This window comes from Neodiprion pinetum, chromosome 1 (genome assembly GCF_021155775.2).
Source record: "Neodiprion pinetum isolate iyNeoPine1 chromosome 1, iyNeoPine1.2, whole genome shotgun sequence".
Taxonomy (NCBI): Eukaryota; Metazoa; Arthropoda; class Insecta; order Hymenoptera; family Diprionidae; genus Neodiprion; species Neodiprion pinetum.
Genome location: NC_060232.1, coordinates 7,329,376 through 7,356,247, shown reverse-complemented (window position 1 = coordinate 7,356,247; position 26,872 = coordinate 7,329,376). Strand labels below are relative to the sequence as shown.

Genomic DNA, 26,872 nt, shown 5'->3' with positions numbered 1-26,872 from the left:
ATTGTTTTCTCACAGCTTGAGTTCACCGAAAAATGGCGATGTCTACAAATCTTGATATGAAAACCCGAATTTTTCAAATCAGACCCTCGGTCCGATTTGATGATCAAGGTCTATTATTTGTTCGGGAATATCGGTTGGCCGATATTTGCATTTTCCCAAGCGTAATTCGATGGAACGTTTGATCCCGATAACCGAAAGGATTCCAAACCGAGGGTTCGTCTACCGAATGTAACTATAACAAATATTTATCTACCCTACTCCGAGCGACGTTCTCAGATGTTGTTCCACGTACGGAAGGCATGCACCACCAACGTGCGTGAAGGCTGTGTCCACACCGACAACTTCCTCCGGGGGGTTATTTTCATGCGGAAATTTATCCATCGGAGCGGAAACGGTCGAGGATGAATTGTGACACATGGGGTAGGAAAACGCCGCAGGTTTCGTTTCGGCTTTCGGCCAACGGCCGGTCGACCCTTCTCCGCGAGTCTTACCCTCGTTTAACCAGAATTTCCGAAGACAGTGCAGCGCCGGTTTTCCGCCGCGTTACGAGGGGAGAGTAAAACTAAACGAAGAGTAGAAGAGAAGGGCGAAGGGCGAAGGGCGCGGACTAATTCACGCGCTTCTCCGCGTCGCTACCAGTCACTCCGATAACGAGAACATCCCCAGGGTCGTTTTCTTCTAGGCGGATAACCGCGAGCTTGCACATCGCGCACACCTGTACGCATACATTATATATCCGTATAAATTACCGAGCGCGATTATTCCGGCGGTAAATCGTTTGTGAATAATGGCAGTCGTGTGTTTCCTGACGCCGAGTCAGGGGGAGACTTATACACACGTCCAAGTTACTTATATATCACTACCGAACCCCGAAAGTACGAGCTTGCGAGGAGCCTAACCAACTCGACGAGTTTTATTACTCGTGAAAGACGCGCTTTGTCGGCCCTGCTCCGATCCGCCCGAAGGATTCGGTACCCGACAAAAATTCACAGATTTTATCTCGAACGATTTTGGTATTCGAAAATAATCGTATTTCAACATTACACGAGCCTGCAAAGCCGCCGGGTGATCGTTGAATTATTAATGCAACGAGATCGGGACGGATTACCGAAACATTGACACATCGACGTGTCGTATGTATTGGGTCGAGTCGAAAGTTTCTTCGACATGAATTTTGATCCATTACTTGGAAATACTCCTCCACGTCTGCGGAGACGGTGTGCGGTCCTTGCGGATTTGAATCGGGAAAAGTTTGGCCGGAACAACTTTTGATGTGACTCCGACGGTAACATGTGAAGTAAATTTGTAACACGTATGTACTTCGGGGTCGGCACAACATTCTCGAGCCAGTATACATTTGTCATTCGTAACTCGGAAATCACCCCCGACGATCTCCTCGATCGTGTTCGAAAATGTTCGGTAGGTACTGCAGCTTTCATCTTCTTGTATCTTCAATTCGCAAAAATTATCTCTGAAGCAGCCGAGATTTGGACAGTTATAAACAGGAAGTTTTCGAGGCTTCGCATCGGCTCGGAATTTTCGAGGGTGCAACGCGATCCCGATGTTCAGGTTCTCTTGCTATGTGCCAGGTGCTCGGAGCATAAATCCGCTCTAGGAATGGGGTGTCGGTCCAGTTTATCCGTCCCGTTCATCCGCCCCTCGTTTCAAAAATCCCCCGAGGGTGTCTGCGCTAGAACGTGTAATAGTGAATTTCCACCGCACTACCCGTGCAGCCATGAGATGACGGAGTGCAGTCAAAGATCAACTCTGCCACTTTTACCATTTTCTTTTCCCTCTCGCTGCATCGAGAGGAAACTTGAGACGCAGGGATGAAAATTTGCTAGGTATACGTAGTACGGTAAGACGAATGACCATGGTTCCCCAACAATATTTCGATACTCAAATTTTCGATCACTGACACTTTGAGTCGAACTGATTTTTACGAAGCTTGTTAAATGACGCGTAGTTGGGAAAATAATACGTGTAGTGTACAATACAAGGTATGAATCATTGATGTAAAAATAATTCCGAATCCGTTATTTTTAGTTGAAGACTGTCAATTTATACAGCTTAATACGGTGTCATTTGCAGGGCTTTTACAACTCAAATCTTGGAATTATTTTGGAAAACAAATATTTCTCCTGTAGTCCTGGAAATGAGTTGGAACATATTGATTTATCCTGGAAAAGTTGACTTGATACATTTTCGATTGAAAGCTGTGACATTTCATTTATAATACGTGGCCATTAGTGCGTTACATGTTAGAAGATGGTCCATGCAGTCGTTAGAAATCCACTCTGTGTACAAACCGCTGTATAAATTTTTTTTATACAACACTTAACCATCCTATCCTACTCTGAAAAATTCATAAGAAAACGAAATTAAGGTCTTGGAATTTTTCAATTAATTGTCCCAGAAACTCTTGAAATAGTCCTGGAATCTAATTTCAATTTGATCAAGTTCTATCGACTGTAAATCCGAACTGTCCCATTGGCCGATCATATTTTACAGAGTATTTTACCTTGTGACTTTTCGTCGAAATTGGAGCATTCCATCGATTTGATTTCATGCAACTTGGGTCTGATTAGATTTTGCGGAAAAACGATCGAGTCATTCCCGAGGTGCTTGCGAAAGTGAAGTTTTTCGATCTTCGATCATAACTGGAAAGCATTGAAAATTCAGTTGATCGTGAGTTGAAGAGTTCGGATGTGTCGGTAGACGGTGTGAATCGTGGTGAGAAAAATGGGCAGCTCTTCGGTATATCCTTTCACGAATCGGAAGACATTGAAGGTATTGTGTCATCATCGTTCGCAGAGAGGTGAAGTATGACAGTGTTTAATAGCCCGACAAAAGGCAGCTTGCTGGAGAAAACCTGGGGTGTTGATCGTTCGACACGTTCAAGGAGAAAGAAAAATCTGGAGTATAAACTTGAGGGCAGATTTATGAGCTGCCAATCGCTTTAAGGGTGACAACGAACCGCGACGAGAACGAGCTAGAGAGAAAAATAGAGACAAAGTGAGTCGTAGAGGAAAAGAGGAACCGAGATAGCAAAGAAAAGCTGCTGGTTCAGCACCTGATCCGCTGCTACCTACGATGGTGAAAAACGTTGGAAGCGTTATGACCAGCTCGTATTTTACGTACCTTCAGTTTGTCGCTGGACAGAAACTTTATACTCGAGTTTACTATTCGCTAGAGTGAGAGATTGATTGATTTTCTGTTTGATTGATCGTGTATTTATGCCTTGGTGTGACCTTTAGGAAAACCAAAAAAAAAAACGAAAGTTAGAGAGAGAGAATAGAGGCCCGAATGTTAGAGAATTATCTGCTCCCAGTTCTCGGATCATGGTTCAGCAGAATCGCATTGTTCATTTGTGATTTGAACCCCGATGATTTAGTATCAGGCTGAAGTTGGTAACGTTAACGTAACGAAACCTCAGGCTAACAAATCAGCAAAACGACTTTCAAGGATTTGGTTTTTAAAAATTAAAGTACGTTTTGTTTGTAATGGTTTACTAAATCCCAGACATTCCTAAAAATGTGAAGTACCGTTTTTTTCTTAAAAATGCATCGTTACAATAGCTTTCCTAACTTCATTCTCATAATTTCATGGACCTCTCGTTTTCACGGATCTCGATTCGGGATTATCGACTGTGTGTTGTAATTATTTTTCTGTTTTTTGTTCAGTTCATCACCGCAAAGTGCACATTTATTATTTCACTCTTTCCCCTTGAATTTCTGCAGAACATAAAAAATGAAAACGCGGTGTTTTTTATTTTTTCATTCCTCTTTTACCGTCGGGCAAGTTTTACGTCCACGCAATATCATTCGATTTAGCTTTGTCACTGGCAGCTGTCGCGAGTCATCAGTATTCTGTATACCTACCTATCCGTCGACGATGTATAAATTGATAAAAAATATTTCAGTCTGATTCATTTGAAGCGCATAGGGGTGCTTTTAAAACTTTACACTATCCACGGTGCTCGTTGCTGCCGCTGCCGCTGCCGCTGACGTAATTACTCCTCCATTTATTCCCCTATTGCCTAATGAATATTCAATCCCTTTTCGACTAATTTCTCTTGCGATTTTTTTTTAGAACAGTATCATATAATTTCTGCGAACCGCAGTCTCGATGATCTGAAGGAAATCGAACTTTCAACTACAAGAAATAATCTAAATTTGAATTTAAAAAAAAAAAAAAAAAATGTAACCAAACTTTTTTTGCAACTGATGTATTGTATTTTCAGTTCTGATTTAGAAGCTCTCGTTTTAGGGCGCAGCTAAATTTTTACCTATTCGACGGTCTATTAAAACTGCATCCTTCACAGTCCGTGTATCCTAGCGTCAAAACTTTTCAACTTTTCTCGAACCAGTTACTTTGAACATCTGGCGTTCAGACGGCTGCCAACCGATCGGTCAAACTCTGAGAAAGGAGCGCGGCTGTCTGACCCCCGATACGAGGTAAGGTTTCCGATATTTTCACACTTATTTTAGCCACTCTTCGTGCAAAGGCATCGGCGCATCACTCAAACTTTACCCGTGTCGTTATATTTGTGAAAATATCGCATCTTTTATCATTCGTTCAATTTCTTCAATTTCTTTGTACAAAAATGAATTTCACCGATTTGAGGTAAAATCGTAGAATCGATTTTATCGTCGATTCCTCTACGGTTATACTTCGGATCGCCGCACTTGTACGGAATCCACTTTGTCCACGAATGACGTCAAGACGCGTAATCGGTTCTTCGATTATGCGTCAAACGTGACCGCAGACTTGAAGTCGCTGGTAGATTTTACCAGGAAGTGTATCATTGAATTTCGCTGAATTCTTCAATAAATCGGTTGAATAATTAACCGTTTTCATTCTCTCTATCTCTTTATAAGCATCGACGTATGTCGGGAGGTTTAAATTGTTTATCGTGAAACAATGCCGTTGCTCTGTTGAACTTGGGTTGGATTTATTATTTATATTTATTTGGCGTGTGGCAAGATCGAAAAACACTCGGGCTAAATATCGAGAATAACACTTTAACATGATATATCGAATATTTGAAGGTTCTTTTTCATTAAGAGAATTTATATTTGCGACTCTGAAGCTCAAAGAAATGAGAGATAATGGTGTTTTCTCAGTGTGTGGTGTTTACATTTGAAGCGCCGGCTGTCGGTCTAACGTGTTTGATCATTAGATAAGGAACGTCTGCGTTTGTAATTCTTCGTTAATTACCCTAAGTCAACCAATTCATCTGGGCATCGCATCGAGCGTCAAGTGACGCGACTGTTTATTGCGCAAAACTCGAACAAATATAAAAGTTTGAGGATAAGTGATAATTGATATGTGTTCTATTTTAGGAAAATTTAGTCATTTCATTTAGATAGTGGTAAAAAATGGTTCAACTTAATAAAATGATTTCGCGTTAAACAATTTTGAAATCTCAGCTTCTGTCTGCAGGTTTTTCTAGCCTTGCTCACGAATTATGAAATACAATTATTAATTGAAGGTGAAAATAACCCTGTTCTTGCAGTAAAGCCCGAAAAATTCGGTGAAAGTGTCGAAAAGACGGTTCATTCAAAGTTTGACCTTGTCGCATCACTTCTTGACTTTTACAAAGATCTCGTATATACTTCAGTAAGAAAATCTTGTTGGTATCTTGATAAAAATTGGTCGAATTCCACTAGAATAGGGTGAAAATGAAAATTGTGTTCAAGTGTGAAAAGTTCAATTTTTTTCTACAACCATTCGTCAAGGAGGTTCCGAGGCGAAAGAATATCTTTCAATTTTCTGTATAAATCGGGAAGTACTGGCGAAGGTCTATAAATCTAGTTTTACCACATCTCGAGAAAACTATTGAAATGCCATCGATACGCGTTACTTGGCATTTACGTGAAATTTCACCCACCCTAACACACGCGAATCTTAATATTCCGACCTAACCGAAAATAATTTCGACACGTGTAGTGACACAATAAAAAAACGATGACAATAGAGCGGAGAACGAGCTCTTTGTAGGTATGGATGGATGTAAATGTTTAAAGATCGAATTACTCAGTGGTAATTGCGGAAAGCCTGGGACTCTTACCCCGTTTGGGATAAGGGGATAAGAGGAGTTGCGCCGTCGAGTGTAAAACACCACTCGACTGGAAACAGAGGAGGTTCAGGCGTTCTTCAGCCCGACCCCTTCACCTTTTAACTCCACTCGTTCTTCGCCAACTTATCCTTGCAGTCTCGCGTTTCCCCTCATAGACACTCAATTCCTGTGCTGAATTCAAACTTTTCGTATCGTCGTTGCGTCACGTTGGAACATTCGTTATGATAGAGATGGAAATTATATTGAATCAGGAAAGGCAGACGTCTGAAACCTCGTTACGATTCAAACCTGCTGATTGGAATTCAATTTTCGTTATTTATCTCGGTGTTTTTCTTTTCATTTTTGTATCCAGTTTCTCCATACTTTTACCATTCAATTTGTGTCTGTAGCATAGGTTGAGAACACTCTAGTCAAATTTGATAAATTGTTCACGTTCACGTTTGAAATTTATACATTCATACGGCTCGTGTAGGGTTCGGAATATGAAATCAATTTCCAAACGAGAAAAAGAAAATAAACCCAAATCATTCACGGTGTATACTTTATGCTTGAGGGGTTTGAAAAAATATCCCGAGTTTAGACAACCATTTTTGAAACTCACTAAAGAAAAAAATAATAGTGAAACTTATAACGTGATCCGCGATAAAGAAAAGATTGAGAACACACGAAATTTGATTCTGTGCGACATTCGACATCGACTAAGCTGCATATAAATTTTATCAAAGTCATCGAGCAGCTCTGTGCAAAGAGATACAGTCGTCAGGTATTCACCGTCACGGTACGCGTATCGAGGTCTGTTAAATTTTTGATAAACTTGAAAGAAAACAAAGCGGAAGAAGAGAAAAAAGGGATGGAAGAAAAATACACAAAAGAAAACCATAAGTTTATTCAAAGCATTTTATCGCACGATGCGATTTTATTAGGGGGACGCTTTTTCCAGGGAAACCGACTTTGTTGTTCACTCTTCAAACGGCGAGGGGTTACAAAATTGTTGGTTCAAACGTCCGGGTGATGTAGGCACTTATCCGGGCCGTCCGTTATCCTGGCATCTTTTTGAAACGAGATATTATTCATAGTGTAGCGGGGGAAATTTTTCCTTCCCCAATTCGGATCCCCTGTATTTTCACTTTGTTTCATATCTTATTTTTATTATGTACCGAAGACTACATCCCTCGATCGAACGATTAGTTGCGATGATTGCGCGGAGAAGATTTTAATTGAAATGGTATTGCGTAAATTTGATGGCTCGATGATTCTCCATTCCACTTGTCTCCGTCAATAGTCATCGTCGGTCAGCGTTTATTTAATCGTGATTCGAGCGTTCGTGTCCTGTAATTGGATTTCGCTAATTCTCTTGATCAACGCGCGATGCCGATTTGCCGATTTGGCTTGCTATTAAAATTTAATCAAAGATCCTCAAAATGCATTATTGCTGCAGAGTAAGCGCGGAAATATATTATACAAATGATTTCCGCCGGATGATCCGTTTTAAAAACGGGGAATAAGACTCTACGTATATCATTGGCAAAATTTCCGACCGATCCTCTGCAGCGATTTCTTCCAAAGCTTGATTTTCCGTTTTCTTCATCCCGCGCGATCTTTATATACCGCGTTTTCCGTAACGTCTTCGTCTTCCGTTCAGCCCTGCTTAAAAATCTCGTACATAAGAACTGTTGCAATCGATAATCTCAAAGCCGAATATCTAAACTTTTGGAAGAATTTTAAATCTTTTGCAGCTGATCAATAAAACCCCGGAATAATTCTGATCAACGCAATTTTTATTACTTCAATTCGACTCCCTGTCTTAATTTCTGTACCGTGAATACTTTGAGATCGAATCGAATGTTCCCGTGATGAGAAAAGTGTCCGTTGAAAAACTCGTGATGAATATTCGAGTAAATTTCGCTACCGAATTTTTGTGCCATAGATTTTTCACTTCTCATTTAAATTTTTCATTCATTTTTTCATTTCCTCTATTCCTTGTCTCTTACCACGCTCGTCCTAGTTCTTTCACTTCTCTCCTATACATATATGTGCCTTATATACCTACTTGTTTATGTTCGTTCTCCGGGGATATGAATAAATGAATTCTCTCGCCGTCTCTCACTCTTTCTCTTCCTCTCTCGCAGCACTTCCATCCCTTTTCGACACAATATTTCCATCTCCCTTCCCTTCGGATTGTTGTTCTCTCTTTCCCGGTAACTTCTCGCGACTCGTTTCTCTTATGTAAATATTCATCCTCGACTCGCATATTTTTTCAAGTTCTTGTCGAGTCTCTATTGCTCAAGTTATATTGAATGCCTTGCTCGGAGTCACGGGGCAGAAGTTCCGATCAAGGTTTCACCGATTCGACAGTTTCCATCCTTCGCAAAAATCATATTTCACCACGTTAACAAATATAGTCGAGTGTATAAAATTCATCACATTCATATCTACACAGTGTTCATTTGACTAAAACGTGAATTAAGTTAAGAGTTGTTCATCTTTTGACGAAATCCCGCTCGTCCTTTTGAATAAGGTATGCAGGAAGGCATGTTAAATTCACCAATATGTATTTCGGTCCTGTTTGGCCAGGATTCGTCTGCTCGAATGATGGATGAGGAGGGCTGACTGGCTGTATCGGAAACGCGAATGCAGCCTTTACAATCTTTCGATACTTTCTTTCCTCACGGGTTCGCAGGCTTCGTATAGGTAAAGGGATAGCAGATAGTAGAGGGGGTTTGCTCAGGGGTAGCGAATAGAAAAGAACGCCTGCCAAGTGAGTGAATAGTGACAAACAATGATGAACGAGCCCTCCGGAAACCGAAAAAGGGGTTGTCGGGTAAAGTTTGAGGAAAAAATGAAGGGCAGTAGTCGGTGGTGTTTGACTGGAAATCGACCGGTTCTCCTTGCAGACTGCAAGAGTCGTCTCCTTGGAAATTTAGGTCAAATCTCGCGTCACTGAGAAACGAGGCGAGGGATGCTGCAGACACTGGGAGAAAGAGAGAGCGGAGGGAAAAATGAAGTAGGTATGCTCTTGGCCTCGTACCAATAAGTTTTCTTCTCTCGGTCGATCGCTTCGAGCTCTCGAGTGACCGGGAACACAGCTAACAATAAGAACGACAGAATTCGTTTTAAGTAATCAACGCGATGGTGAGGATGATTAAGGTCAGAGGTTGATTAATTTTAAGTTCGATGTTCAGGGTAGCTGTCGGGTACCGTACTACCGGCCCGTATTTCCAATTCGAAGGAAAGATATTGTTCAGTTCATGAATTACTAAGTTGGTCTTTATTCTCAAGTGTTATACTTCTTTCAATCAAAAGAGCTGTTTGTTGCTGGGACTAAAAAGCACCATCGAGATTAATGCACGGGGTGAGGATACGTTAAGCAAGAAATTGGGTGACTTTCAAATGCAATTTAAAAATCTGAAATAATTCTGAACAATCGTGTCTTACATATAAAAATTTTTGCACACTGATCTAAAGTCGGCAGGTGTTTCCTTTCTATTTTGTCGAGTAGAAAATTATTTTTTGACAGAAGGGAGAGTCAGTTATTTCTGAACGGTTGCTCAAGCATTTTTACACATGACATCGGTTTCTTTAGAATTTTTCCAGATTCTTCCGAAGTAATGAATTATTGGAAAAATTTTTCAAGAATAAAAATCTTTTGCGAAAAATCGTTAACAATTCTTAAAAATTCGGTAATACATATAAAACTCAAAACAAATCGAAGAGGTCAAGGTCGATTTGACGTGGAATGCCCCATATGTATTTTTCTTTTACGGTAAATTGTTCGAAGAGCTGGTCCACGCGGCGCTAACTTCGGAACGTATTAAAAGCGAATGCCTCACCTGTGAAAATTTCACAAATTGAATTATCGACTTTTACCGAATGACTTTTTCCATTTACTTCCCGCCTCGCAATTTCACCAATTCAATCAACTCGATATTAAGACTGGTTCTCGCCAGTCCGCACCAATAATTTGGCACGTCGAATTTCCTGATTGTTCTGCATCGTAAGAGAGATCAAAACTTCGAGGAATCCTTCAGGACTAGTTGGTTAGATGCTGTTGGTTTCTTTCAGATTATTTACTGGTCGATCTCGGAAGAATTAAATCATACCGACCTCAATTCAAGTAATTAATTCAGGTTTTATTTTGATGAGTGATTAATTTTTGTCTAGTACGGGTAATGAAATATCGTTTCTCTAATACTAGAGAGATTACATTATTATACTATCATAACTATCGGTATAAGGTACTTGTCTAGATCTAACAATAAGTAACGATATGTAAGACAAGATCCACGAAGTGCATATATATCATATTGCTGTGGATCTGATAACAATGCAATTGTCTGAACAGAACCCCATCTGAATTCTGCAACTCGCACAAAATAATGCGTCACATCTAAAAACAGTTTGAGCTTTGTGCCGTTAATTCAGAAAAATTCATTGAGCTTAACGAATGTTTCACGACAAGTCTAGCAACCCTGCTAACCATTTTCCGCTTCCTTTCAGTATGCAAAACGCGCTTACCTGTCCGTGTAGCGCAGGTTACCGACACTATTATGGCAGGGTTCCAGAAGCGGAAACGTTTGTCTTTAGCTAACGATGCCGTGGTTGGCTAATCTTTGTCTTTAGCTTGTGGGGTAGAAATCCTAAGCTTTCAAGTTTAGCCCCAACGTAACCAAGCTAAACTTCTTTTTCTTCACGAAAAAGAAGAAACAATGGCTCACCGGTTTTTTTCTGCGTAATCGCTGCTGATTGACTAGTTGAGTTGAATGTAATCAGGTTAATCATCGTACATACGATTATTTTTTATGCAACGCATCTTGTATCTCTTGAAGAGATTTGCCTTTCGTTTCGGGCATAACAGTCAGGCCGAATACCAGTGAAGTTATCGCCACTGCCCCATAAAGAAAAAAGACGCAAGCCTCGCTCGTGATCTCCAACAACGATTGATAAGTCTTGCTGGACACGAACGAGAACAGGCTGAGTGAAACCCCAGATAAACATGCAACCATGCTTTTTATGTTCGGAGCAAACAATTCGCTGAGAACGGTGTTGGGTACAGGGCAGAGTCCGATGTACAGAAACACCTCGTAAAAAATAACCGAGAGTATCAAAAGCCACTGCAGACTGGCAGGGTCGAAGTTAGCGTCCAAAAGAACATAGTGCACTCCCAGGGCGATCATCGATGCTGCGGTGCCAGCGCTCGAGACTATCAGTAGCGTTCTTCGCCCACACTTATCGGCCAGATAAATTGTCGCGAATCCGGCAAGAATTCCAGCCAAACTGGCTACTATGACCATTGTAGCCGGTGGAATCACGGTCAAACCACCGTTTGTCAGGATGATCTCCAAATAGAAGATGAAGCTGCTCATTCCGCTGAATTGCATGAAGAAGTAAAGCAGGGTCACGATGATTCCGGCCTTTCGGTTCTCAGGTATATTGAGCTCGCGAAACTTGTCAGCGAGCGTGACTGATTGGGATTCGTTGATGAAATCTTGGATGGACCTCACCTCAACGTTGACGTCCAGCCCGGGGTTGTACTTGGCTATCGACACTTTGGCCTCTTCTATCTTGTTCGTGCGAACGAGATGATACGGCGACTCGGGAAGCCAGATAAAAAGAACGATGTAAATGATATTTGGGACGAGACTTATCCAGGCAAACACCGACATCGAGACGTAGGCGCCGATCGTGTTTCCAGTCAACACACCCACAGGCAGTCCAATGCTCGCGAGGGTTACCAACGCACCTCGAATAGCCGGACTCGATATTTCTCCAAGATACAGTGGAAAACTGCTGTAGCACATCCCCACACTGAGGCCAATGACGAATCTTCCCACGTACAGCCAGTCCACGGATCGTGCAATGATCATGGAAACCCAGCCGACAACGCAAGGAATGCCATTGAAAACCATAGTCCTTTTACTCCCGAAGTAATAAACACTTATTGGTCCGGGTACCGCGCCTACGACTCGTCCCAGGTTCAGCATCGACGCTACCCACGAAGCTTCATCCAAGGTGATCGGAAGCGACGAGTTCTCCGCTGTCAGCTTGGCTATAAATGGCGATGTCCATCCTCCCGACATACCGGTCATGAAAAGCAGTAATGCGGCTGTAGATGACCAAGTGTCAAATGTTATTGCAGGATTATTTGTGAGGAAACTTGCAAGCTGATCACAGCTTTCTTCTTTTCACTAACCTCCCAAGCTTCCGATGTACTGCAGCCATAGTATGCCCTCGCTCGAGACGCTGTCACGCTTCGCTGTCATGCTCTTACTCTCAACTCGCGACTCTGATAAGAGATCCGAACTTCATCCTGCGTCCAACTTCGTGATACTGGTCGAGGAGTACAGTGCTCGTTACTACATATTTGTCTATTAAATTTATTCTGATAAGATTCCTGATAAGCCATGATTAAAATTATGACGATTTATAAAGCTATAAATGGATGTATAATCTTATATATGTGTCCCAATCACTTCAGAATACATTTGATAACCTTTACGTATCTCGAGCGTATTGCATTTTGCCGGTGACCTTGAACCGCGCTAAGCTCTTCGTACCACTTTCTGATATCGATTTTAATCCATGAAATAACATTGCATACTGTAAAATTTTGCAGATTTTGTAAAACAAAATTCGCTTTCGATTTAAAAACTCTAAATTGGGTTTAATGTAAAATTAGGTTGTAGCTAAAAGGATATTTATTTTTATGATTCTATTATATGAAAAGGTTCAATTCTATAACCAAATCGGGTAACATTTCAGTCTGTTTCCCGGAATATGAAGAAGTTTTGAGAAGAGTAATAAATTGTAGTTGTCCAAGTGCACCGGATGCTTTCTACTTACTGGAAAATTCTACCACGGAATCCGTCAGAGTCATATTTTTCTGTAGACGCAATAAATGGACGTTTGTTTTTTTAGTAGTGTGCATGAGATTTTCTTTAAGCAAGTTCCAGCTTGTTAGCGAATACGTGTTTCTAACTGATACGAGTTGAGCTCGAGAGTGTTTTATGACTGGAAATATTAGAAATATTTCTTATCGTTCTTCGTACAAGACAGCGTTCTGGCTAAGTGCTATATATTTCTAAAAAGTTGTGTGGGGAGCGAGAAAACTTGAATTTAATACTGTTTGTAAAAAGAATGATTAGTCTATGCTTGATCAAGTAGAGCCATTTTTTAATCAACGTATTTTGACTAGATTCTATATTGTACAGTTAGGTCATTTGATTATCTCAGCCACTATTCAACAGAACCGCTATATTTACGCTGTAATCAATCCTTGCGTGTGCGAGATAATTCAGCGTTTTATTTTTTGTGTAAAATGATTTGAATTTCTTGGAGAGATTTGCCTTTCGTTTCCGGCAATACTACCAGACCAAATATTAATGAAATTAATGAAGTGCCCCCGTATAACTAAAAAACCCAAGCCTCGTTCGTGAGGTCCACTAAAGATTGATATGTTTTTGTGGACAGAAATGAAAAAAGCCCGGCTGACATACTGCCTAAACAGGCTGCCAGGCTCTTTATATTTGGACCAAATAACTCGCTTAGAACTGTGCTGGGCATCGGGCAGAGCCCAAGAAACACGAACACCTCGTATATGAGCATACAGACTATTAGAAGCCACTGCAATCCAGCAGGATTAACACCGTTGTAAAAGAGACTAAAGTGCACCCCGAGGGCAATCATAGATACCGCGACTCCGGCACTGGAAACGATCCACAGCAATTTTCACCCGCATTTGTCAGCCATGTAGATTGCTAAACATCCGGCTAGGATTCCAGCGTGGCTGGTGGAATCACAGTCAAACCACCATCACTCAGAATGATTTCCATGTAGAATATGAGAGAATTCAAGCCGCTGAATTGCATAAAGAAGTACAGCAGAAAGATGATGATCCCAGCTTTTCGGTTTACGGGTATATTGAACTCTCGAAGTTTATCAACGAATGTGTTGGACTGGGTCGTCTTGATAAAATCCTTAAGAGACTTCACTTCAGCCTTGACGTTTGATCCAGGGTGGTATCTCGCTATTGACTTTCCAGCCTCTTCTATTTTGTCCTTACGGATGAGGTGGTAGGGCGATTCGGGCATCCACAAGAACAGGAGCGTAGAAGCGACGGTTGGCACGAGACTTATGTAGCCGAATACTGCCAGCGAAACATAGGTGCCAAGTATATTTCCGATGCGCGTTCTTATAGATACTCCGTTAGTAGCGAAAACCACCAAAGCACCTCGGATTTCTGGATTAGAAACTTCTCCAAGGTAGAGGGGATAGCTGCTGAACGTCATTCCGATACCAATGCCGGTGACGAACCTCGATACGTACAACCAAACCACGGAATCTGCCACGATACTCAAGATCCAGCCGATCGCCAAAGGAAATCCATTAAAAACTAGTGTCTTCTTACTTCCGAAATAATCAGCGCTGATTGCTCCAAGTAGCGCTCCCACGAGACGACTAAGATTCACCAACGACGCCACCCAGGAAGCATCGCCCAAAGTGATCGGGAGTGGCGAATCTTACGCTGTAAGCTGTGCCAGGTATGGCGACAACCATCCTCCTGCCATGCCAGCCTCGAGAAGTTGCAGTAGGGCTGCGATCAAGAAAATAGTTACGTTTTTACGCGTTTTTACTAACGTCAAAAATCCGGGAGAATAAATTGGTCTTTACTAACCTATCAGTCCTCCATTCCATTGTAGCCACAGTATCTCCTTCCGCAACGCACTAGTGCCCTTCAACTTCGCACTACTGCCTATCAGTCGGTGATTTTGCAAGGAGATCGAAGTATCTGAGACTTTCAATATGACCACACTGCTTGATATCCCGACTGCTAGGTGTTATTTATTTAATTTTGGCATGCTCATAAGACTATTGATAAGCGGGGAAATGATTCTGTAGAAACGAATCATAAGCGAGTCGTAAAACCGAATCTAATCGTCTGCTTGTGGAACAGCCGCGCCGTATTTATAATAATTTTTCTGTGGAACTTTCACTCTGTAAAAACGGTGACTTTTGTTTGCGAAACATTGACGACTCGCAACTTCTGCTCCATTCTTATCTGATGGAGCATACTGTTAATATTTTCTCGAGGATTAAGTCAGTGCAGTTGTCTCGTAAAGAGTTAGTACGATAGAGTCAGGCAATATTGCATACATTCTGAATAACGCAGCGTAACGGGAATTTTTAATAAGAAAAAGTTTCAAATTATTTTAATGAAACAAATACGAGCAGTTGTTGAAAAATTATATTCATCCTAACCTATTGCGAATTAGAATATTTTGTACGCTGTTTTATATGCAGTATTTGCAACAGGATTCAATTTCTATGCTAGTTGATCTATTTACAAAATAATTTTAACGGCGGATCGAATCACAGCAACGTAGTGCAACATCCTGATTCAAGGCAAGATAAATGACAGAAATTAGGGACAGGAATTCAGATCACTGACACTTTAATCACAGCATAGTAATAGGTTCGTTCAATTAAGTTTATTTCTTATGCAAAATAGCTTGGATCTCTTGAAGAGATTTACCCTTTGTTTCCGGCATAGCTGTCAGCGTGAATATAATAACCATCACCATAAAGGCGGCGTGCATCCAAAATACGTAAGCTTCACCCATAATATTCACCAGGGGTTGATATACTTTGGTGGAAATGAAGGCGAAGAGTCCAACTGAAATACTGGCGAAGCAAGCTGCCATGTTCTTTATATTTGGAGCAAATAACTCACTGAGAACGATATTAGGAACAGGGCAGAGTCCCATATAGACAAAGACGTGGTAAATAATCACAGATGATACGAGCGTCCACTGAAGTTGAGCAGAGTCAAATCCGTTGCTTAAAAGCGCAAAATCTGTTCCTAAAATGACCAAGGATACGGCAACACCGACACAGGAAGCGATGAGCAGCGTCTTTCGTCCGCATTTGGCAGCCAGGTAAACAGTCGTTAACCCACCAAAAATAGCAGTGGCACCGCCTATTATGACCATTTTAGCCGGTGAAATGATGGTCAATCTGCCTTTGGTCAGGATGATTTCCAAGTAAAACAAGACGCTGTTAACTCCACTTAGCTGCATGAACACGTAAAGCAGCACGACGATGATGCCGGCTTTTCGGTTTGCGGGAACATTGAATTCTCGAAGTTTATCTGCGAACGTACGGGATTGAATCGCATGGATGAAATCTTGGAGGGACTTCAACTCAACCTCAACGTTTACTCCGGGATGGTACCTCGCTATTGACTTTCTGGCCTCTTCTATTTTATCCAAACGAATAAAGTAGTGAGGAGACTCGGGCATCCACAGGAAAAGGAGCATGAAAACCGTGGTTGGCACAAGAGTTATGTAGGCAAAGACTGTCATTGAAACGTAGGCACCAACCACGTTACCGGCAAGGACTCCCACCGACAAACCGGTGCTCGCCAAAGTCACCAAAGCTCCTCGAGTCGCGGGACTTGAAATTTCTCCGAGATATAGTGGAAAGCTGCTGTAGGACATCCCTAGGCACAGTCCGCTAATCAATCTTGCCACGTACAGCCAGATCACGGAATCAGCCACGATAGTGCAAATACAGCCGACGATTAACGAAAAGCCATTGAGAAATAGCGTTCTTTTGCTTCCGAAATAATGCACGCTCACTGCTCCGGGAACCGCGCCTATTAGTCGCCCGAAGTTCAGCAGTGACGCTACCCAGGAAGCTTCGTCAGAGGTAATTGGAAGTGGTGAATCTTGAGAAGTTAGCTTGGCTAGATACGGCGACGTCCATCCGCCCATCATGCCGCACACGAAGAGCATTATCATAGCTGTTAGCAAGTAAACGGTACTCGTTACTACGTTGCAATTTGATATTTACAATTTGAGTAAATTTGGCTTACTGCCTTTCACTAACCTCCCGCACTTCCAGTCCATTGTAACCACAACAGGTCACTTTGCGATTCACCAGGTTGCTTCGAGGTCATTCTGCTGTCGTTACGCTGATGGTTTTGACAGGAGACCGAACTTTGCGGGTTGTTGAAATTTGTGATACTACGTCAAACGATAGCTCTCACAAAATATTTGCATATATTTGCAGTTGTGATAAGATTGCAGATAAGTAATATCTTCGACCTTCCAATCTTAGAATTCATCCGCATTTCAATGTACACTCAAGACTCTAGTTGTTCTTTTTCATGTTCTACATGAATTTTTGATATTTGCTCAATCCATGTTGATAGTTTTGCAATCAGACTTCTCTTTGTCCCTCCTTCGTGACCACATATTGCTGGCGTATGACTGCGTTTGCTGAAAGGTTAATAGTTAATTTCTCCCTGACTTAAAAACGATTACTGCCAATATTTTACCTGGATCAGGCAGGATGTTTTCTTAGTTGTACTTCCTATAATTGAATTAGGCACAGTTGGATAGGTTCCGTTAGTTTTATTGAGATAGAAACTGATATTAGAGACATCTGGGACGAAGAATTACAGAATCGTTACCACCACCATGGTTATTTTTTATTTTTTGTATAAGATTTTTTATTTTCATATAAATCATGGCCTTTACGTTCAAAGTATTTACATCAGAATTTAGGTAATAATTGTACATTGTTGGGTCAGTCGCTGTATATTTACCGTTTATGCAATGCATCTTGTATCTCTTGAAGAGATTTCCCCTTCGTTTCCAGCAAACATACCCAGACAAATATTATTTCAATTACAATGAACGATGCGTGTATCCAGAATACGTAAGCCTCACCCATCATGTCCACCAGGGGTTGATAAGTTTTGGAGGAAAGAAAGGCGAAGAGTCCAACTGAAACACTGGCTATACAAGCTGCCATGCTCTTTATATTCGGAGCAAATAATTCACTGAGTACTATACTAGGAACAGGACATAGTCCAACGTGAACAGAAACTTCGTATATAAGGACGGACGATGTTATCAGCCACTGTAGTTCAGCAGAATCAGTTCCACCGTTTAAAAGGGCGAAATGTGTTCCCATAAGAACTAACGAGATGACAGTTCCAACACAGGAAACGATGAGCAACGTTTTTCGTTTACATTTGGCAGCCAAATAAATTGCCCCTACAGCACCAGAAATTGCAGCTCCACTGCCTACCATGACCATCGTGGCCGGTGGTATAAAGGTCAATCTGCCATTCGTCAGAATAGTTTCTAAGTAAAACAATACGCTATTGAGTCCACTCAACTGCATGAACAAGTAAAGCCCGATGATAATGAGCCCAGCCTTCCGGTTTTGGGGAATATTGAATTCTCGCAGTTTACTTCGGAACGTTTGGGAGTTCGACGCAGTGAGAAAGTTCTGAATGGATTTCACCTCAACGTGGATATTGATTCCCGGGTTGTATCTTGCGATCGCCTCCTCGGCTTTCCCGATTTGGTTTGTTCGGAGTAGGTGATGCGGCGACTCCGGAAGCCACAAAAAGAGGAGTATGGCGACGACGGTTGGTACAAGGCTTATGTAGGCGAAGACTGGCATGTCAACGTAGGCACCAATTATGTTCCCGCAAAGCATTCCCACCGGCGCACCACAGCTTGCCAATGTCACCAATGATCCTCTAATCTTGGGGCTGGCGATCTCTCCAAGATAGAGTGGAAAACTACTGTAGCTCATTCCCATGCTCAGCCCACTGACGAATCTTGCTATGTACAGCCAAACTACGGAATTTGCCATTATGATGGAGATCCAGCCGACGATCATAGGGATGGTGATGAAAAACAGCGTCTGTTTGCCTCCGAAATAATAAACGCTGGCTGCGCCAGGCACTGCTCCCGTCAGTCGGCCAAAGTTCATTAACGAAGCCACCCAGGAAGCCTCGGCTGGGGTAATATGTAATGTTGAATCAGGGGTTGTAAGCTTGGCAATATAAGGCGACGTCCATCCTATCATCAATCCAGAGATGAAGAGCAGCAGCAAAGCTGTAATTAGACAAACGATAACCATCAGTACGCTGTGAGGTATCAGACTGGGGTCACCTGAAATCGATCAACATGATAGCGGGGAGAAATTCAAATCATTTGATGAAATATACAGTAGTCCCTGGTCAGTTGTAAATAGCTGTTTTTCTTTAGATTTTTGTGCATAAAATTTTTGTCTCTTTTCATAGTCATCACCATTTCCTTTGGGAAAACTCGCAGGTTTTGAAGATCGCACAAGTGCACTTTTTTCTAAACGTGCTAGTACTTTTCAACCAATCGATGGACTTGAGAAGAACCTGCCTAATCTTGTAGCTGTCAAAAAATTGACATAAATATGCATGTTTTTAAAAATAAATTTGCATGCATCGATCAGTACAAGAGTAATAGCAATTTCGAGAGGATACTACACCCCCTTTCCATCCCGATCAGCCACTTCCAAAAAATTTATACAAGGTTCGCGTATCTCGGAACCTTTTTTTTTTTAAATGATCATATCGCACGAACTTGGGGTTGCAAAAAAAAATTAGCAAATCGACATAGGTGTCTTTGAAAATGCATCTAATCCGACAAATGTGATCAGATGAATCTTCCGGTTTTTTTTTCTTTATATCGGAAGATATTTTATAAACGAAAATTCTGTGCACAAATCACAAGAAAAATAAGACCTTCAACTTCTTTAAATGTGATTTTCTCGACGTTTTTAACTTTTCATGGTTTCAATTAAAAAATAATGTGTCGCAAAAAATCGAGTACCTTGTCAACTATTTTTTAAACTACCGGATCGGTGCAGTGTTGCATCCGCTTAAAAAAGCGTTCTTCAATTTACCAAAGATTGTTATATAGTTATATTAAGATTTGAATTTCCCCCCCAAGCTTCTCAGTGATTTGAGATGAACCGGCCATTAGCAATTCGACGAACTTAGCTCGTTAATAATCACTAACCTCCTAGGCCTCCAATCCATTGTAACCACAAAACTCTCTTGTGCGGACGTTCTTTTATGCACGTTTCAATCATACTCACGGGTTTTTTACTCGCTAATTTTCGCGTGCTACCGAATATATATACTCGAGTACCTCCACCTTCTCCAGATCATGTGATAATGTGTAGATGTTGGATAATATTTGCATACATCTGTAGTACTGATAAGATTTTAGATAAACAGTGAATATTCGGAAAATTCAGAGCCCCCTCTTATTCAAATGCTTGTTTAAGGGATTACACCTAGTTGGCGACCGAAAAAATGGCGCGTTTTTATGATTTTTTTTTGGCATAATGGTTGCAGGTTTCGAACTTTTTTTTCCACAATAAAGGGTATGTCTTTGATTATGTTTTATAATTTTTTTATTGGAAAAAATTCGTAAATGTAAACGATATAATGTATCCCTCGGACCACTATTCAAAAAGGGCTTTCCGCGGTGACCACTGTAACTTCCCAACCAATCACCTGAAATCAAAAAACCAAATAAATTTAGTTTTTGTATCGCATTATCTAGTCCCTAATCGAAGGATTTGATACAACGTTACTTTTAGAAAAAATGGTCGCCGATCGAAAGTGAAAGTCTAAATTTCGGTGAAAAAATCACTTCATTTTCCTTGATATAAAAAAAAGTATGCATAGGAAAAAAAATCCTTCGATTAAGGACTGCCTTTTGATATAAAAAAAATCTATGCAAAATTTCAAATAAAACGGTCCACTCATTTTTGTGATATCGTTGTCACCGATTCTGAAAAAGTCGTTTCGAGAAAAACGCGTTAGTTTAAAGTCGGGTGTATACATAGGTAAAGTGTAATTTATTACCTCTAAACTGAATCATCGATGCCCGGTTCATACAGCAATCCTTCTGCAGACGTAGCAGCCTCTAAAATTGCAATTTGATGTTGTCTTCGCGATATCATTCATCTTCTTCCGTCCCTCACGCGTGATAATTTCGGCCGCAGCTTATTCCCATTACAAATATAAACCTTCTGTTTATTTCATACGTGTGGCCAGCGTACGAACACGATGGAATTACGCGATCGTTGCACTTGTCACACACGATAAATCTTAAAACCTAGTCCACGCGTTGCGCTCGTTCGAAATTTAACTGCACCACCACAGTCTTTACACTCCACGAACGTCGCAATCGTCGAGAAAAGTGTTATAAAATTTATGATTCGATATTCAATCGAATAGAGCAGCTGTGTGTTTTAAATAACGGTCCTCTTTTTATATAAAGGACCTGCTCCGTTATTCCTAAGTCGCGCGGCATGCGGAACCTAACTGTAAAAACGACCGTAACTCCCTCAATTTTGAACGAATCGAGTTTTTCAAAAATTCTAAGTAGATGTAACCCCTCAATTAATCGACGGATCCCTTTCATCACGTTTGTAGTGGTATTGTCAGGTAACTGCTTTGTTGCTAGCGATCTACGATCTATCTATTTCTACGAGCGTGCAAAGCTGCCTCAAATTTTGCGTGTGTCTTCCGGGTGTCTACGTAATGCGAAAGAAGCGTGAACGTTTTGAAAGTCTGATCCTCGTTTATTTTATCCAGAACCATCTCGGTGTTATTTCTGAGTAGAAGTTAACGCAGGTAAATAATACCCAACCTTGGGGAGACGTTCAACGTAAACGAACATCTCGTAAATAACCACGCATGATATATGAGCATCAACCGAAGTTGACTAGGATCCAATCCGCCACTTGAAAAGATAAAGTTCGCACTTAATATGACCAACGACTCAGCAACTCCGGCGCTGGAAGCGGTGAGCAATTTTTTTCCGCCACATTTAGTAGTCAAATAAACCATTCCCAGTCCACTGCAAACCCCAACTGCACCGTCTACTGTGACCATTGTCGCTGGTGCAATAACAGTCAAACCGCCCTTGGTAGGAATAATTTCTTAGTAAAATAATACGCAGTCTACTCATTCAATTGCATCAACGTGTATGTAAAGCAGGATGACGGTTATCGCGGTGTTCTTCTGCGGGGGGATATTAAAGTTTCGAATTTTGTTTCTGGATGTACGTGATTTTGTCCACTAAGTAGAACAGCATCTTATCTCAGTATTCGGTTGAACTAGATCGTATCGCAGGGTTTGATTTGACATCGTGGGATTATCTGAGGCTGCAACACTAATTTGTGAAAAATGAATCGACGTGCTGGATTATTTATTAACTGTGGTCAAGATTTAATAGCACTTCACTAAATCGTAGCTCTGTTCCGAAGCATACAATCGTTTGTATTTTTATGTGGTTTATTCACTTTATCTCATGTGAATTACTGATTAATAATGTTTGTCAACAGTTTTATAAAATGCATCACTCATTGTCGATCAAATGGCGGTGTTGCAATATGTCATAATGAAAGGCAATTGATGCATCTATTAACCAATACCAGTGTCTTTCTGGGCAAATGTAATCTACGTAAAGAAATTCATCCTAATGACTTCGTTCGTTGTGAGTGCTGAGTTTAGATTGGCTTTATCATCGCAAGATTAGGTTATTTTTTAGGTTTTCATATTAGGAAATTAGAAATCTTCACCCGACAAAGATAACATACCGGGCTTTCTATGTGAATTTGGAACGACCAAAACGCTGACGGTTTCAAGATCGGTTCAAATCTTACAAAATAATTTTTCAAAATAATGAGCGCCGGTTTCCGTGGATCCTTATCAAAGACGTTCAGACATTTACAATCGACATGATATATGTGGGAATAGATGATGTACAAGTTTAATTGCGTATAAGTTTTTGCACTGATCCCTCAAGTAATTTTTCAACAAACTTCAAATATGCTGTATTGAGGAGTAGTTGAGATTATGAAGTTAATCGTCAGATAATTCAATTGAGTTAAACTTATCGTTGCATGTTCATCAGTCAATAAACTTGTTATCTAGTAACATTGAAAGAACCTTGTTTATTGTAAATACGAACCTCATTCTTCATCAAGATTCACATGAGCTGTAATCAACTTTTGTTCATTTCTTAAATTTACCTTCGGGCGCAATTGATATCTTTTATGGCTGTATAATCTAACAAGCTTAATCGATTAAGTCGGTTAAACTGGTTAATTAGCCAATAATTCGATCGGTCAACCGGCCAAGATCGGTTAACCGTCCGAAATGGGTAAACGATTTAATCAGTCAATAGTTAATTTGGCTGAAAACTAATTTGAAGAAATATCAATTGACTAGTTAATCGGTGACGTTTTAAATGTTTCAAATTGTGAGTGGTCTTGGCCGCTGAATCGGTCAATTTCTGCAACCCTAATTTCTTTAATGGGTAAACGATTATTACAGAATTTGCCACTAAGCAAAATTAGGCAGGTGTATTGCGGTATTTCAAAAAATTGTTTCGATGTACACAATTTGATTTTGCTCGATTTTATTTTGTGCATGTATCTTATAATATGCATACAAATTTAAAAAATTATTATAAAAATTATCTAAGAAATGATGTTCAAATAATTAAGTTAAAGAAGTTTTAGATATTACGTCGCCTACTATGAGTATAATGTAGACATTTTACCACCCATGTGTTTTATGCTAGCTCCTAATTTTAGTCAATCTTTGTGATTTACGATGACGCTGGACCAACTTGTTAGCTCGTTCCTTCGAGCATATTTACAGTACTAAGATTTGCTAGATATTGTAAAATGCGCGTCAGTTTTTGTGCGTAATCGTGTTGTTGAAAAAAACTGTAAGATTGATAGGTATGAAACTAGGTGAAAAATTATAGCTTCTGTTTACTTGCCTGGTAAGCAACTCATCATTCGTTCTCACTTCTAATTGACGATTAACGATTTATCTAGCTCAGAAAAAAAAAAAAAATTCTGATTCTTATCGTAGCGAAGTGCTGAGGACGACGGTCATTGGTTTAGAACGATTCAGAACTGTGTTGAACATACAACTCTGGACAACGTACACGGCAAATATGTTTTTCTGTGAGATTTTACTTGTTCATCAGTAATTGCTGAATCTCTTGTAACGATTTTCCCTTTGTTTCGGGAACGACAACCAGCGTGAATATCATCGCAATAACCATTATCGCTGCCTGAATCCAAAAGACGTATGCTTCGCCGAAAACATCCACTAGCGGCTGATAAGTCTTGGAGGAAATGAATCCTGTTAAGCCCGCAGAAATGCTTGCTAAGCAAGCTGCCAAGCTTTTTATGTTGGGCGCGAATATCTCGCTGAGAATCATACTGGGCACTGGCGTCACTCCGAGATAAACAAATACCTGGTAACTTACCAGGGATAGTATTGGCAGCCATTGCAATGGCACGGGGTCAAAGCCTTGCTCGAGAAGAATAAAATGCACGCCAAGGGCGACCATGGCCAAAGCTACTCCAAGACTCGAGCCGGCCATTAAAATCTTTCGACCTAACCTATCGGCCATGTACATCGCGAGCCATCCGGCAACGATTCCGAGTGCTCCAAGAATTATGACCATCATAGCAGGGTCAATGACGGTCAGTTTGGCATCAGTCAAGATGATCTCCATGTAAAACGTCACACTGTTCAATCCGCTAAATTGCATGAACGTGTACAAGAGCACTACGATGGTACCAGCTTTCCGATTCCGCGGTATATTAAATTCTCGCAGTCGATCCATAAATGTCAGAGCGATTGTGCTCGTTATAAAATCGTTCAGCGCGGCTACTTCGGACTTGACGTCTGCCTTTGGGTTGTATCTGATTATCGATTTCCCTGCAGCCTCCAGGTTGCCCCTGCGAACGAGTTGATGAGGAGACTCAGGTAACCAGAGAAAGAGGATGATGAAAGCGATGGTAGGCACCAGACTAATGTAGGAGAAGATGGCCATTGAGATGTAGGCACCGATTATATTCCCAGCGAGCGTTCCGACCGGCAGTCCAGTCGTCGAAAGGGTCACCAACGCTCCTCGAATCGCAGGGCTTGAAATTTCTCCGATGAAAAGAGGAAAGCTGCTAAAAGCCATGCCTATACTCACTCCGGAGGAGAACCTCGCCACGTATAGCCAAACCACGGAGTTCGCGACGATCAGGCAAATCCAGCTGAGGATGAATGGGAAACCAATGATGACCAGCGTTCTTTTACTTCCGAGAAATTGAACGCTGACTGCCCCAAGAATGGCTCCTAATAACCGACCCATGCTGATAAGCGATGCTACCCAAGACGCTTCGTCTGTTGTTATGGGGAGCGGCGAATCCGCGGCTGTCAATTGAGCCAGGTACGGTGATGACCAGCCCAGCATCAATCCGCCGACGAAGAGCATCTGTTGAGCTGCGAAAAGCAACGTTCTTTATTCTTATATTCTACGGGCTAATTGATTTGGGTTTATTGCTTTACTAACCTGCTAAAGCGCTGACCCATTGCAACCACTGGCTATGCTTGGACGCGAATCTTGATATCATATTGATTACAACTTGGGAGAGCGACCGGAGGCTCACTCATTGAACACATAAATGATACTGGACGGACCAGCTGATGAACATTGATTTATATTCCTTATCATTGCAGTGATAAGACAACAGAACTTACCTCCTGTGGTTATGCACTTGACTTAACAGTTAACTAGCTTAACGTAACGTCTTAAAGAGTTACAGTGCGATAAGCCCATGTATTCTAAGTTTTCTACCAATGAACTTGAACTCGGATGAAGTATATTGGTAAGGCTTACTTCTTACCAAAAAATTTTTGCTGTTTAATTGCTTTATATTAGCCTCAGGTGTTTGTATATTTATCTATCGTTAGTGGGATGCCTTACTCACTGTCGATTCCATTCTAGTGATAAGTGCTTCAACAAGAGACACGTAACAGCTAGTAGTTAGAAACTGAACTACCGACAAAGCCTTATCGTGATAATTAACTAGTAACTTGGCTTTTTTATTCATTTGGAATAGAAAAATAAGTAAACTGGATTTTGAATAATTTTTTTTACAAAATATCCGTGGAATGATGATATCTTTCTATGAGTTCCAAAACGCAAGATGGACTAGTTATTCAAAAGCTTTAACAAATTTTCTCCTACGTTATGATTTGCTATGACTTGAAGCGAATGGGTTGCATTCAATTTCAGATGTAGCGAGCAAAGCTCATTTAAGTGCAACTTGACCCGGAGAGGGAGCAGTTTGCTGACTTTGGGCTCTGGCACGAGGGATGAGGAAACGGGAAGAAGTTTCATCATCCGCAAGTTCTTCTTGCCGCCTTCCTCGGGGTGATCCGGACCGACTGATCGTGGTTCACTCGGATTGGAAGTTAAGCCTAGAACGTCGTGGTTCCTCGGCCCCGCTGTCTGGAACATCACGGCCTCTTCAACTGCATTGAACTGTCGTTTGATAAGATTTGCTTACCCCGAAACCAAGCGTCTCAACGTCTCTTGCTCCTAAATAATTGCACACTTACAGAACCCACAATTCCTCCAGTCTTCCAAGGCTAAGCAAAGAGGGAACCGAGAAGACCTCGGCTGTATGTCGTGATGGGAAGTGATAATCCATCCGCTGTGAGTTGGGCTAGGTATGAAGAGTACCAACCGTACATGAGAACCTCTGCGAAGATAGCTATCAGCGCTGTGACAAGCGAACGGTCTTGTTATGTGTTTCTCTAAGAACTTATCGAGAACTGTATTGATTGCGGGTCAACTATTCAATTTCTTAACTTCATTAGCGTCCGTTGCCAAGCTCCTGGCAATATGGATTAGAATATAATCGTTGGTTCAGCCCATCTCCGATTCCTGCGCTCCATTGTGACCATAATGTATTCACACCCAGTTTTTATTCGGTTCAGATATATGGACGTACACGTTTACACTCTTCGCTGAACTGCGATTCTGACTGTGGCTGCTGCTGTGCTCTGACTTGCTACGTCAACTCCGGGCTATTGTTAAGCATTAAGTCGACAGATAAAATTAAGAG

At 41.2% G+C, this 26,872-nt stretch overlaps 5 protein-coding genes, 1 long non-coding RNA gene and 1 pseudogene across 8 annotated transcripts in view; 1 reads left to right on the top strand and 6 right to left on the bottom strand.

Moving 5' to 3' along the window:
* dlg1 (discs large 1) overlaps window positions 1–26,872 on the top strand; it is a 390,478-nt gene that overhangs the window by 31,097 nt on the left and 332,509 nt on the right. The window lies entirely within an intron of this gene.
* LOC124214196 (facilitated trehalose transporter Tret1-like) lies at window positions 9,519–12,625 on the bottom strand. Its single transcript, XM_046616365.2, has 2 exons — window positions 12,273–12,625; window positions 9,519–12,185 (listed from the first exon to the last, which is right to left on the bottom strand). Exons 1-2 carry the CDS (start codon window positions 12,340–12,342, stop codon window positions 10,873–10,875), a joined length of 1,383 nt encoding a protein of 460 aa, XP_046472321.1. The 5' UTR covers window positions 12,343–12,625; the 3' UTR covers window positions 9,519–10,872.
* On the bottom strand, window positions 13,490–15,131 carry LOC124218038 (facilitated trehalose transporter Tret1-like; annotated as a pseudogene).
* Window positions 15,449–17,405, bottom strand: LOC124214204 (facilitated trehalose transporter Tret1-like). Its single transcript, XM_046616377.2, has 2 exons — window positions 16,967–17,405; window positions 15,449–16,880 (listed from the first exon to the last, which is right to left on the bottom strand). The coding sequence occupies exons 1-2, from the start codon at window positions 17,034–17,036 to the stop codon at window positions 15,568–15,570; spliced, it is 1,383 nt and encodes a 460-aa protein (XP_046472333.1). The 5' UTR covers window positions 17,037–17,405; the 3' UTR covers window positions 15,449–15,567.
* LOC124214180 (facilitated trehalose transporter Tret1-like) lies at window positions 17,483–20,064 on the bottom strand. Its single transcript, XM_046616327.1, has 2 exons — window positions 19,939–20,064; window positions 17,483–18,996 (listed from the first exon to the last, which is right to left on the bottom strand). The coding sequence occupies exons 1-2, from the start codon at window positions 20,009–20,011 to the stop codon at window positions 17,684–17,686; spliced, it is 1,386 nt and encodes a 461-aa protein (XP_046472283.1). The 5' UTR covers window positions 20,012–20,064; the 3' UTR covers window positions 17,483–17,683.
* On the bottom strand, window positions 23,305–25,452 carry LOC124214213 (facilitated trehalose transporter Tret1-like). Its single transcript, XM_046616390.2, has 2 exons — window positions 25,312–25,452; window positions 23,305–25,241 (listed from the first exon to the last, which is right to left on the bottom strand). Exons 1-2 carry the CDS (start codon window positions 25,370–25,372, stop codon window positions 23,929–23,931), a joined length of 1,374 nt encoding a protein of 457 aa, XP_046472346.1. The 5' UTR covers window positions 25,373–25,452; the 3' UTR covers window positions 23,305–23,928.
* On the bottom strand, window positions 25,824–26,863 carry LOC124214255 (uncharacterized). Its single transcript, XR_006882105.2, has 2 exons — window positions 26,364–26,863; window positions 25,824–26,253 (listed from the first exon to the last, which is right to left on the bottom strand). It is a non-coding gene; the product is annotated as an uncharacterized lncRNA (long non-coding RNA).

What these genes read in the sequence shown, in the direction of transcription:
- LOC124214204 (XM_046616377.2), bottom strand. Translation starts at nt 17,036, where the DNA reads ATGACCTCGAAGCAACCTGGTGAATCGCAAAGTGACCTGTTGTGGTTA. An exon ending in ATGGACTGGAAGTGCGGGAG is followed by an intron (nt 16,881 to 16,966) that starts GTTAGTGAAAGG and finishes ACTTGCTAACAG; the next exon opens with CTATGATAATGCTCTTCGTG.
- LOC124214213 (XM_046616390.2), bottom strand. Translation starts at nt 25,372, where the DNA reads ATGATATCAAGATTCGCGTCCAAGCATAGCCAGTGGTTGCAATGGGTC. An exon ending in ATGGGTCAGCGCTTTAGCAG is followed by an intron (nt 25,242 to 25,311) that starts GTTAGTAAAGCA and finishes TGCTTTTCGCAG; the next exon opens with CTCAACAGATGCTCTTCGTC.
- LOC124214180 (XM_046616327.1), bottom strand. Translation starts at nt 20,011, where the DNA reads ATGATTGAAACGTGCATAAAAGAACGTCCGCACAAGAGAGTTTTGTGG. An exon ending in ATGGATTGGAGGCCTAGGAG is followed by an intron (nt 18,997 to 19,938) that starts GTTAGTGATTAT and finishes GTCTAATTACAG; the next exon opens with CTTTGCTGCTGCTCTTCATC.
- LOC124214196 (XM_046616365.2), bottom strand. Translation starts at nt 12,342, where the DNA reads ATGACAGCGAAGCGTGACAGCGTCTCGAGCGAGGGCATACTATGGCTG. An exon ending in GTACATCGGAAGCTTGGGAG is followed by an intron (nt 12,186 to 12,272) that starts GTTAGTGAAAAG and finishes GGTCATCTACAG; the next exon opens with CCGCATTACTGCTTTTCATG.